Raw genomic sequence first — 12,562 nt, 5'->3', positions numbered from 1 at the left:
GCAATTACCAGCTGGTGAGAGCAAGTGATCTTACCACTTTTATCTCTGCTTCAATGTAGAATTCCATCAATGTGGTGGAAAACCTTGCTTTGGGCTGTCTGTTCACAAGATGAAGCCTCAAACATTCAGTGCATTAATTGGATATTGAAACAACTAAGAAGACAGTAGAAATTTTGAAGAACAGTATTCTGGACAAAGGAATATCTGAGTAGCAGAATGGTTATATGAGCCTCAACTCAAGAGCCGGAGTTTGAAATCTCTCTGTTACTTGTCAGCTTTGCAATCTTGGAATGAATAGTAGGACTTATCTGCTAGGCTCCCTGTGAGGTTTCAAGGAATTTATGTTTTTCCGTTGGCTCAGAATGGTGGCCAGCTTGCAATAACTGCGCTGGAACTGTTTCTTATTATTTAAAATTTTTTTTTATTGGAGTACAGTTGCTTCACAACGATGTGTTATTTTCTGCTGTACAGTCAAGTGAATCAGCTGTATGTACACATATGTCCCCTGATTTGGATTTCCTTCCCATTTAAGTCACCGCAGAGCACTGTATAGACTTCCCTGTGCTCTACAGAAGGTTCTTATTAGTTATCTACCTTATACATGGTATCAATAGTGTATAAAGGTCAGTCCCAATCTCCCAGTTCATCCCACCCACTACTTTCCCTCCTTAGCGTCCATACGTTTGTTCTCTATGGCTGTGTCTTTATTCCTGTTCTGAAAACAGGTTCATCTGTACCATTTTTCTAGATTCCATGTACATGTGTTAATATACAATGTTTGTTTTTGTCTTTTTCTTTCTGACTTACTTCACTCTGTATGACCATATTATTAAATGTAGCTAATTTGACATAAACATGGTTTGATACAAGACTCCTAGGCTTGGAGAAATTGATGGAAGCAAGACCTTATTGATCGAGAAAATGAAAGACGTGCACCCCTCTTCAGTCCGAGAGGGACCTCCTCTAGAAAGGGAAAGGAGGGAGATTTGGGATTGTCAAGGTCTTCTGTCTCAAAACATGCCTGTGATGGGCAGAGACATTTAGAGAAAGCAAGTCTGGCCAAGCGTGTGTCCGCTTCAGTCATGGAGTCACATGAGAGAAGCTGGCTGACATGTGTCCGATGGGAGTGACCGCAGTGGTCAGAGACAAATGAATAGCGTGCTATCTGCATGTGCCTCTGTGTAAGACGGTAGGGCTGTGAGATGAGGTATCATCATTTTCTGGAGTCTCAAGGTACAGAAGAAAGCCGCTGCCCTCCTCATCCTCCTGTTTCCAGACCCCTTCATACCCTTTTCTCCACTCTGACCTGTTTAAGTTTATTTTCATAAAAAATAAAACGCAAAAAAAAAAAAAACGTACAATTTTCAAGCAACAGCTTTATGTATAGTTCATTCTTCGGAGGGGGTGTATGTGTGCCACGTGACAAGTGGTTGCCATGGTAATTTCTCATTATTGTTGAATTGAAAAATAATTACTCTGGCAAAAATCCCACATAACCTGTCAGTACTGAAGTTAGAGTTGCCCGGGGGGCAACCCTGGCACCCAGATCCTGTTTTTGGTGGAGAGAGACACGGACGGGAGTGGACGCGGATCCGGGATGGGAGCAAAATGTGTTTGTGGATTTTTGAATCTAATTAAGACACTCTTCTGCTATTTGACCCGAGTGCATCTCTCCTCCCGGTATATGATCTGGCTGCCGGGGCTACGCGGGCTCACCTGTGAGATGAGACAGAAGGACCGGGGGCTTTCGTCGCAGAAATGCATATGGGGGATTATTTAGAGTGGAGAAGTGCCACTGGTATTTTTACCTAATTAAAATGTACAGGGATTGTCAGCACCAGGCTCCATGCCTGAGCTCAGGCTGAGTTAATTTCGTCTTTCTTTACCTGGAGGCTGCACTCTGCTATTGTGACTTTCCAGCTTAGGGAAAAGAATCCACTCTTTACTTATTAATATTCACTAACTAGTAAATAAGCGCTGCTCAGATACTAAGCAACAGCAAGGTTTGAAAGGACCTCTCTGTTTGGAAAAGGGAGGTGTGACCTCCATGAGAAGCCGGGTGGCAGGGCGTATGGAATTAGGTGCCCCCCATTCCCCACTTTTGTGCCCACATGTTGGGGCCTTTGGTCCTCACTCATCCTGTCTCATGAGGCACTTTGGAAGACCCTAGCAACCGTGCTTCCTTTCTTGTGTTGTGGCAAGAAACCCTCCTTTTGGCTAATGAAGCCCTGTGATACACTCTGCCTTTAAGAGAATGATAAGCAAAGTTTTATGAGTGCTGGTATTTGATCACTGCGTCTTCTTAGGACATTTGGATGCTCATCCTTTTCCTAGCAGAGCTGGACTCTGCTTTGTAATTATGTTGATACTGTTGTTAGATCCCGCTGAAATACATCACTTAGAAATGCTCTTTGCTTCAACTCTACCTGTGCAAGTTCAGACCACAAGTCTTCAACCTGGAAGTGCAGGGATCTGCTAATGGAAAAGCACACACTTTATGCCTCGGTGTGGCCACTTCACCCCGAGACGTTCTTACGCGTTGGCACAGCAGGACACGCAAAAATACTGCCTGCAGCATTGTTGTGATGGCAAAATATTAGAAACTGTCTAGAGGTCATTAGTAGCAAAATGCTTAAATAAAATATATTCTGTTCATTCAGTTGCTACCATTAGCTTATATAAGGAAAGAAGAGACTCTAATATATAAAATAGAGAGGTCTCCAAAACACAGTGTTGAAAAAAAGCAAGTTTACAAAAGGAAACATAATGTATGGCATCATTTAAATGAAATATTAAAAGCAGGAAACAGGACTGCATGTGAATGGAGTTATGTATGTGTGTGTGTGTGTGTGTGTGTGTGTATATGCATATATATACACAAAAGATGGGCTTCCCTGGTGGCTCAGCTGGTAAAGAACCCACCTGCAATGCAAGAGACCTGGGTTCGATCCCTGGGTTGGGAAGATTCTCTGGAGAAGGGAAAGGTTACCCACTCCAGTATTCTGACCTGGAGAATTTCATGGACTATATAGTCCATAGGGTTGCCAAGAGTCGGACATCACTGGGAGACTTTCACTTTCACATAAAAGATGGACTATGAAGGGCTATATGATTTTCATGAGATGGTTGTTTATGGGAGCCTGGGGGAAGGGAAAGAAAAACAGAGCTGGCTGTGGATACCTGGGACATCTTTTTTTATTTATAATTTTTCATTCCTTTTAAAAAGGAAAAAAGATATTATTTTAATAATGATTAATTATTAAACTATTATTTAAATTATCAAACCACCTGGATAATGGGCCCATGAGTCTTCATCATATTCTATGTTTTTTAAAAATTGATAAAATAAAAAGTCTCTTATTTGCGTTACAATCAATGAAGTGTATTCACTTAACGAACATTTCACTGAAAAGAGCAAGAAAAATACCCACAGGCAGTTCAGTGGAACAGCGTGTAAGTGAGAAGTCCCTCCTGCAACCGTGTGGACTGGTCACATGCGTGGCTGGTGCGTCCATGGATAACAAGGGAGGCAGCAGTGATGTGACACAGAAAGGCCCTCTTGTATGCTGTCCTGGGCCCCTAGCCACAGAGTTTAGGTTTAAGATTCCCTCCAGTCTTGGAGGAAGAATCTTACTCACTATGTGGGTATGGCCTCTCCATTTCTTCTACTGCTTAGCTGTAGATGGGAGACCTACTGAGGATGGAGAGACACTTAATACCAGGTCCTTTGGCTTCCCTGGTGGCTCAGACGGTAAAGCATCTGCCTGCAGTGCAGGAGACCTGGGTTCCATCCCTGGGTTGGGAAGATCCCCTGGAGAAGGAAATGGCAACCCACTCCAGTACTCTTGCCTGGAAAATTCCATGGACTGTTGAGCCTGGTGGGCTGCAGTCCATGGGGTCACAAAGAGTCGGACACAGCTGAGCGACTTCACTTTCACTTTTCCTTAGGCACCTAGTATGGCAGTCACAAGGTTAGAGAAACATATTGGGCCCAAGAAGTACGTTCTGGTTTTTCTGTACCATCCTAAGGAAAAACTCAAGCAAGCTTTTTGGCCAAGCCAGTATATTTCAAGGCAGTGATTCAATTATAATTTGATCCGCACTCTAACTGGGTAGAGGTGTCGAGCTTTTCTAGCACAGAAGACAGGGAAAAAGGAATCCAAGGACTGAGACTTGGTCTTTGTTGGACATGCCCGTCCAAAAGAACAATATATGCAAAAATGAGGGGGCAGGAAATGGTTAATAAGGGACCCTTGGTTTGAAAAGCTAAGCTGCTGGGTCCTTTGACTCCACACAGGCCAACTCCTCACTATGCTGGCCCCCAGAAGGATAATAATGGCTTTTTTCTGGATTGCCTGATGGTTCGGCAATAAAGAATCTGCCTGCAATGCAGGAGATGCAGAAGATGTGGGTTCAGTCCCTGGATCAGGAAGATCTCCTGAAGGAGGGGATGGCTACCCACTCCAGTGTTCTTGCCTGGATAATCCCATGGACAGAGAAACCTGGCAGGCTACGACTGAGTCTCAAAGAGTTGGACAGGTCTAAGGAACTGAACACACCTGGATAGGATGTGTTTTACAATATATCCACCAAATATTGTATCTATTGTATCTGGCAGTACCTGGTGTGCATGGCCACCCCCACATACCCCAGAACAAAACCTCCGGCTCTTGGTTTGTTTTTAAGGGTATTTGTCATAACCTTTACCACTGAATCTTGAGAGGTTGATCTTGACCCACTGGTGAGTCTCAAGGCCTTTCCTGGTTAATCTCCATGTTGGTTTGAATTGAGGGGTTGCCTTCATGGAGAGTTGGCAGCATCCTGCCTGCCCTCACCTCTTAGGGGAAACCAGGCTTTGCGAGTGCCTCTGTGGAATCCTTGCTGCTAAAAGGCCTTGGAAATTTTCCACATGCAGCCTCTTACTGGTCAGCTGACTGGACTTGGCCATGCAGCCTGCTCCAAATGGAACTTCCTGGATCATTCATTTCTCTGCTGATGTAGGCAGCACGTTTGCAATCAGGAGGCGGAAGTGCTAGCCTGTGCATCAGCTCAGTTCAGTTCAGTCGCTCAGTCGTGTCCGACTCTGCGACCCCATGAATCACAGCACGCCAGGCCTCCCTGTCCATCACCAACTCCCGGAGTTCACTCAAACTCATGTCCATCGAGTCGGTAATGCCATCCAGCCATCTCATCCTCTGTCGTCCCCTTCTCCTCCTGCCCCCAATCCCTCCCAGCATCAGAGTCTTTTCCAATGAGTCAACTCTTCGCATGAGGTGGCTGAAGTACTGGAGTTTCAGTTTTAGCATCATTCCTTCCAAAGAACACCCAGGAGTGATCTCCTTTAGAATGGACTGGTTGGATCTCCTTGCAGTCCAAGGGACTCTCAAGAGTCTTCTCCAACACCACAGTTCAAAAGCATCAATTCTTTGGCGCTCAGCTGTCTTCACAGTCCAACTCTCACATCCATACATGACCACTGGAAAAACCATAGCCTTGACTAGACAGACGTTTGTTGGCAAAGTAATGTCTCTGGTTTTCAATATGCTATCTAGCTTGGTCATAACTTTCCTTCCAAGAAGTAAGGGTCTTTTAATTTCATGGCTGAAATCACCATCTGCAGTGATTTTGGAGCCCCCCAAAGTAAAGTCTGACACTGTTTCCACTGTTTCACCATCTATTTCCCATGAACTGATGGGACCAGATGCCATGATCTTCATTTTCTGAACGTTGAGCTTTTAGCCAACTTTTCACTCTTCTCTTTTACCTTCATTAAGAGGCTCTTTAGTTCCTCTTCACTTTCTTCCATAAGGGTGGTGTCATCTGCGTATCTGAGGTTATTGATATTTCTCCCGGCAATCTTGATTCCAGCTTGTGCTTCTTCCAGCCCAGCGTTTCTCTTGATGTACTCTGCATATAAGTTAAATAAGCAGGGTGACAATATACAACCTTGATGTACTCCGTTTCCTCTTTGGAACCAGTCTGTTGTTCCATGTCCAGTTCTAAGTGTTGCTTCATGACCTGCATACAGATTTCTCAAGAGGCAGGTCAGGTGGTCTGGTATTCCCATCACTTTCAGAATTTTCCACAGCCTGTGCATAGAAAGGCAGAATCGTGCCCAGGCACTTTCTGTTACCTTTCCTTGGTCTCTTTCACATGTGGTCAAGCAGAGCCCTGTTGCCTTTGTCTGCAAGGGTCATGCCATCTAGATGACTGACATCTAGAAATTGAATATGGAAGCACTGATTTTTTTACCATTGCCCACAGCTCATGAGGTTGTTAGCTCAGCTCTGTGGCTGAGAACTGAGATTCCACCTGTCACATTGCTAGATTTTCTGCTAGAAATTTCACATTGGTTCAGCATGGGTTTTTATAGTATTTCTGCTGCTCCCTGGACTCCTGGCCTAGCTACTATGCAGATTTCTTCCATAAAATTGCCTCACTGATCCCAGGAACTATACTAACCGGTGAATGGCAGGAGGGGGTAAAGAGGAGGTTCATTTTCAGAAAAAAGCACATGAAGGTGAGAGAAGGGGGCAAAATCTGGAAGGACTGGAGGAGATCCACTCGAGCAAAATGTCCTGCAGCCAGTGCCAGCCTCTTCTACTCTTGCTTGTTGTCTTCAATCTAAGGTGAAAATCACTTTTTGAACAGAACTGTTTGGTAAAAAACATGGGCTGGTTTATCAATTATACAAATCCACTGCTATAGTGAGCGAGGCTCTGAATGTATGTGAGCAATAAGGTGTGGGAATCTTCTGTACTTTCCTCTTAATTTTGCTGTGAACTAAAACTACTCTAAAAAGATTAAATCCATTTAAAAAAATAGGCTAGAATTAGCAGACTTTCATCAGCTAGAAAGTGGTGAAGCTAAGTTCCCATGTTGTGTGTGTGTGTGTGTGTGTAGACTAAGGAAACCACAGCATGGGAACTTTCACTTCACCACTTTCTAGCTGATGATCTTGACTGAGAAGTTTAAGTTTTTTGAAATTCAGATTCTCTACTTACAGATATCTTAGCATCAAAGAAGACCATAATGAATAATAATAGCTGCCATTTATTGAGCAACAATTATGTGCCGGACAGTTACTCCCTAGGCTCCACAGTGCACTGCAATAACTGCTCCCAGTTTGCAAATGAATAAATACAGGCAAGGAAGTTGAGGTTTTGACTTAGGTCATCAGTGAATAAGAGGCAGAATTTATATGTTGAAGCCAACGTAACATAGAGGTCAAAGGTATAAATTCTCTCTAAAGACCGCTTGTTGTGCCCCTTGGGAACAACTAGGGCAGTTGTGAATATAAGATGGTTCAATTCATGGGGAAAAAAACTTAGAAAATATTGAGTTACGGGTGGTACTACTAACCCAGTGCCCCCACCCCCCGCTGCTATGTACGTTCTTTCCATGATCTGCTTCCTTCAGAAAAAAAGCCAAGCGGAGCCTGGATTGTACTTGACATTCACTAATTTTTTCTTAAAAATACTACTTTTTAATCCCCTCTTTCCATCAGAATTTTTCTCTCGTAACTAAGGACTAATTTAAAAACTTTATATATGTGTGTTGGGGAGCAGTTGACAACTGGAGCTTAAAAATAGTGTCCCAAAATTTTTTTGTGCCCGTTTAAAAGTATTGACTGACAGATAAAGTAGGATCGACCATCTAGACCTCACAAAAACGTGAGTTTCTTGAGTTGGGTTGTCTTTGATGGCACAAAAAAGAAGTCCCGTTTCTCATCTATTCCTTCATCCTCTCAGCTCACATGTGTGTGTGTTCTCTTATGTACCTATGATGTGTCTGGTCCTGTGAAACTATGTATTTTTTTTATTTTTGGAATGTTCTCCCAAGATCTGTGACCAAAGCCAATTGGTTTTGTGTGTGTGTGTATAGTCATTTGATGTAGCCTTCTCCTGCCAAACCTGCCCTGACATTTCCCGAGACACTGAGTCATCTCATGTTCCATTACAGTTGGTTTGAATCAAATGTCATCCCCCGCTCTGAGGTCTTTACCCACCCCTTGACTTCTGCCAGCACTCCCTTGTCTGGGTCCTGTGGAAACTGAATGGCTGCTTATGGACAATCCTCCCACCTCCTGACAGCCTGGACCCTTTCTTTTTTCCTAGTGACTTCAGATCAGCCTGTGTGCCCCCTGGGCTTTCACCTTCCACTGGTCCACTTTCTAGCAAAAGGGCTAGAAACCCAGAGTGAGATGACAGGAGGATGGAGCTGGAGGAACTGATTTAGTCCCTGGGTCTTTGAACAATTAGCAAGCAAAAGAGAGTTGGTTAACTTCTCTCTTTCTTTTTTTTAATTGAAGGATAATTGTTTTGCAATATTGTATTGGCTTCTGCCATACAACGTTGTGAATCAGCCACCAGTACACAAGTGTATGTCCCCTCCCTCCTGAACCTCCCCGCCCCCCACTCCCCTGCATCCCACCCCTCTAGGTTGTCACAGAACACTGGGTTGAGTTCCCTGGGCCCATACAGCAGCTTCCCGCTGACCATCTATTTTAGGGACGGAGGAGCCTGGTTGGCTGCTGTCTATGGGGTCGCACAGAGTCGGACACGACTGAAGCGACTTAGCAGCAGCAGCAGCAGCAATTATATGGGCTTCCAGGTGGCGCTAGTGATAAAGAACCTGCCTGTCAGTGGAAGAGACAAAAGAGACATGGGTTCGATCCTAAGGCTGGGAATGGGCATGGCAACCCACTCCAGTGCTCTTGCCTGGACAACCCCATGGACAGAGGAGCCTGGTGGGTTACAGCCCGTAGGGTTGCAAGGAGTTAGACACGACTGAAGCAACTTAGCATGCAGAAGTGTATGTATCTCAAGGCTACTCTCTCAATTCGTCCCATTGCGTCCAAAGTCTGTTCTCTATGTCTGTGTCTCTAGTCTTGCCCTGCAAATAGGTTCATCAGGCCCATTTTTCTAGATTCCTTATATTTGTGTTCATATATGAAATTTGTTTTTCTCTTTCTGACTTACTTAACTCTGTATAATAGGCTCTAGGTTCATCCACCTCACTAGAACTGACTCAAGTATGTTCCTTTTCATGGCTGAGTAATATTCCATCATATCTATATATCTATATCTATCTCACAATGCTTTATCCATTCATAAGTTTCCACTATGTCACAGACAGGTATTGTTGCCAAGAAATGGGTTACAGACAGTCAAAGTGATTTGGAAACATACTCAATTTGGAAACAGTTTTGATGTAGAGTTCTTCAGAACATGAAATGCTTCATCCCTTAGAAGTGACATTAAAGATGGTAGATAAGCGAATGCGGCATTGCATTGATCTTCACTGTGTTCCCAGCACTCTGCTGGGCACATTACAGCCACTGACTTACTGAAATGCCACATCTTCTGTGCAAGATACTTATTAATGTAACTGTTGTTGTATCTTCTGGTTGAGATATGTATTATTGTTGGCATTATCATTATCCTTAATTTCCAAGTAAGGAAATAGGCTCACGGAGGTAAAATAAGCTGTTCAAGTTCACATAGCTGGGAAAAGGTGTCAGGATGTGCCTGCTCTGAGGGCTGTGCACAGGACAGATCCACCAATGAGGTATTAATAATACCACCAGCCCTACTGCACGGTTCGAGCCTCCTCCTGAGCATGAGTCCTGACAATGGAGCAGTAGAGTGAAGGGCTTGAAAAGAAACCAGACTGAGACAAAATATGAACCTTTCCATCACCCTTCCTTCTTCCTGAACCCTAGTCCTTGCCTCCCCAAAGATGTAGAAAAAAAAGAAACCAGACTGAGACAAAATATGAACCTTTCCATCACCCTTCCTTCTTCCTGAACCCTAGTCCTTGCCTCCCCAAAGATGTAGAAAAATGAGTTGGGCAGGGGGTGGGGTGGGAGGAATTGAGAGACTGGGATTGACACAGATTATCGTTCAGTTGCTCAGTCGTGTCCAGCTCTTTGCGGCCCCATGGACTGCAGCACGCCAGGCTTCTCTCTCCTCCACTATCGCCACTGAGTCAGTGATGCCATCCAACCGTCTCACCTCCTGTTGCCCCCTTCTCCTTTTGCCTTCGATCTTTTCCAGCATCAGGATCTTTTCCGGTGAGTTGGCTCTTCACACCAGGTGACAAAAGTACACATGCACACGTGTGTGTGTGTACACATGAATGCACACCATGTGTACACTCAGTCTTGTCCAACTATTTTCAGCCCCTCGGACCACAGCCCACCAGGCTCCTCTGTCCATGGGATTTCCCAGGCAAGAATACTGAAGGGGGTTGCTCTTTCCTCCTCCAGGGATCTTCCTGATCCAGTCATTGAACCCACATCTCCTGCATTGACAGGCAGATTCTTTACCGCTGAGCCACCTGGGCAGTCTCACGTTGCTGTTGGTGTTCAGGCACTAAATTGTGTCCGACTCTTTGTGAGCCCATGGACTAGAACATGACAGACTTCCCTCTCCTTCATTATCTCCTGAATTTGCTCAGACTCATGTCCATTGAGTCAGTGATGCCATCCAACTCTCTCATCTTCTGTCATCCCCTTCTCCTCCTGCCTTCAATATTTCCCTGCATCAGTGTCTTTTCCAATGAGCCAGCCCTTTGCATCAAGTGACCAAAGTATTAGAGCTTCAGCTTCAGCATCAGTCTTTCCAATAAATATTCAGGGTTGATTTCCTTTAGGATTGACTGGTTTGATCTCCTTGCTGTCCAAGGGACTCTCAAGAGTCTTCTCCAGCAGCACAATTTGGAAGTATCAACTATTGAGCACTCATATATGTCTATATGCACATGTGTATATGTGCACATTATTCATACTGGGTGCAAAATGGATAACGAATGAGAACCTATGATATAGTACAGGGAACTTTACTCCATTCTCTGTGGTGACTCAAATGGGAAGGAAATCCTAAAAAGAGAAGGTATATCTATACGTGAAGCTGATTCACTTTGCTACTCAGCAGAAACTAACACAGTATTGTAAAGCAACTATACTTCAATAAAAATTGATGAACGAAAATTAAAATTAAAAAATAACTTGGGAGTAAATCGAGCACTATGCAGAGAATGAGGCACAGTTAGGACCCCCCCCCACCGTTTAAACACAACAATATGCATAATCCCCCCAAGTCCCTGTTGGGGAAGCCCTTCTCCTGCCCTTGAAGATTTGCAGTGACATTAACGGTCTTCAACTTGGTCAAGTTCAAAGTATTTTCTGGACGAACAAGGGAAACTCTCCACCCAAGACAAACGAGCAGAGCCCCTGTGGATGGCCTGCATTCTGCCGGACTGTTCTGTTGTTAATAACTGATTTAATAACGAGCTAGTGATTGCCTGTCATCTTAACCCAATCCTCGAGAATAGTCCTCATGTATGTGATGTTTGCTTGTGCACAAACTCATCTTTCTACATAAATCCAGGTAGCAATACCTGTGTCTTTCAGAGGGATATTTACATGGAGGAATGCCACAAGCCACACACAATCTTTTCTTTTTCTTTAAATAAATTATCTTTAAAAAATGTAGTCTCCTTAACCTGGTTGTAATATTGTGGTTTCTGTTTGTAAAGTCTGGCTCTTAAAAGAGCAAAGTGAAAGAAAGAGAAAAAAGGCTGAGTACATTTTACATTAAATGCAAACCCTTTTCTTAAAAACTGTCACAGTATTCCAAAATACGTTTATTAAATCTCCCCAAATATGTCCCCCAGAATTAATTTTCATTCACTTTGCATTAGCTTGTTTATTGGATTGGAATTCCATCCCCATTTGAGGCAATTAATTTGAAGAGTGACCACACACCCGCCCACACTCCTTCCAGAACACCCACACACATATGCTGAGACCCAAGCCACCAGTGACTGGGTTTTTTGGCCTTTTTCCCTTTCTCAGCTCCTCTCTGAGCTATTTTCCGCTCTTGCCTGCTAAATAAATGATCTGTCTCTTTGCAGGACAGCGACAACCTCTGGTGGGACGCGTTTGCCACAGAGTTTTTTGAAGATGATGCCACATTAACCCTTTCATTTTGTTTGGAAGATGGACCAAAGCGATACAGTAAGAAAGCAGTTTATTTTCTCTAATATTTCCTTTTTTTTTTTCCTGCGCCTGAAAGAAAACCACAGGGGTCTTCAGAGAATAGAATGCTGCTGACAGGCTGACAGTGTTCCCTGCCCTCCTGCCTCTGATCAAGGCATTGTCACCGGGCAGCAGCCTGACTCAGAGGCGGCGCGCTGTTTCCTTTGCAACTTAGGATGTCTAGGCATTTGCCTGTTTTGAGAGCAAGGCAGATGTGAACTAAGTTCCCCAATGACTGGTGGGAGCTGAATTGTGGACAGTTGTCACCCCTCACTTCCCTGCAAACCTTCTTTATCCTTGACAACTCATACTTCACATGCACCGTTTTGCTACTGAAGTTTCCTTAAAAAAAAAAAAAAAAAGTCTTACAGTCACGGTATCAGCCACCTCCTTCTAATCCCCTCTTATCAATTATCTCAAGTATTTATTTGACAAGTGCTATGTTTTCTTGCGGGCGGGGGAGCCCACAGCTGCTTGGAACACACACTTTGGGATTCCTGTTGACAGAATTTATAGTTC

The 12,562-nt window shown here is 44.0% G+C and overlaps 1 protein-coding gene across 8 annotated transcripts in view; it reads left to right on the top strand.

Annotated features, from left to right (window-relative positions):
* The window catches only part of LDB2 (LIM domain binding 2), a 453,319-nt gene that overhangs the window by 159,054 nt on the left and 281,703 nt on the right, over nt 1–12,562 (top strand). For all 8 annotated transcript variants that reach the window (XM_061420904.1, XM_061420902.1, XM_061420900.1 and 5 more), the window contains exon 2: nt 11,920–12,022. In XM_061420904.1, the coding sequence (XP_061276888.1) occupies nt 11,920–12,022 (103 nt within the window). The remainder of the gene's footprint in view (nt 1–11,919; nt 12,023–12,562) is intronic.

The sequence above is a fragment of the Bos javanicus genome, chromosome 6 (genome assembly GCF_032452875.1).
Source record: "Bos javanicus breed banteng chromosome 6, ARS-OSU_banteng_1.0, whole genome shotgun sequence".
Taxonomy (NCBI): domain Eukaryota; kingdom Metazoa; phylum Chordata; class Mammalia; order Artiodactyla; family Bovidae; genus Bos; species Bos javanicus.
This window is presented reverse-complemented; position numbering and strand designations above follow the sequence as displayed.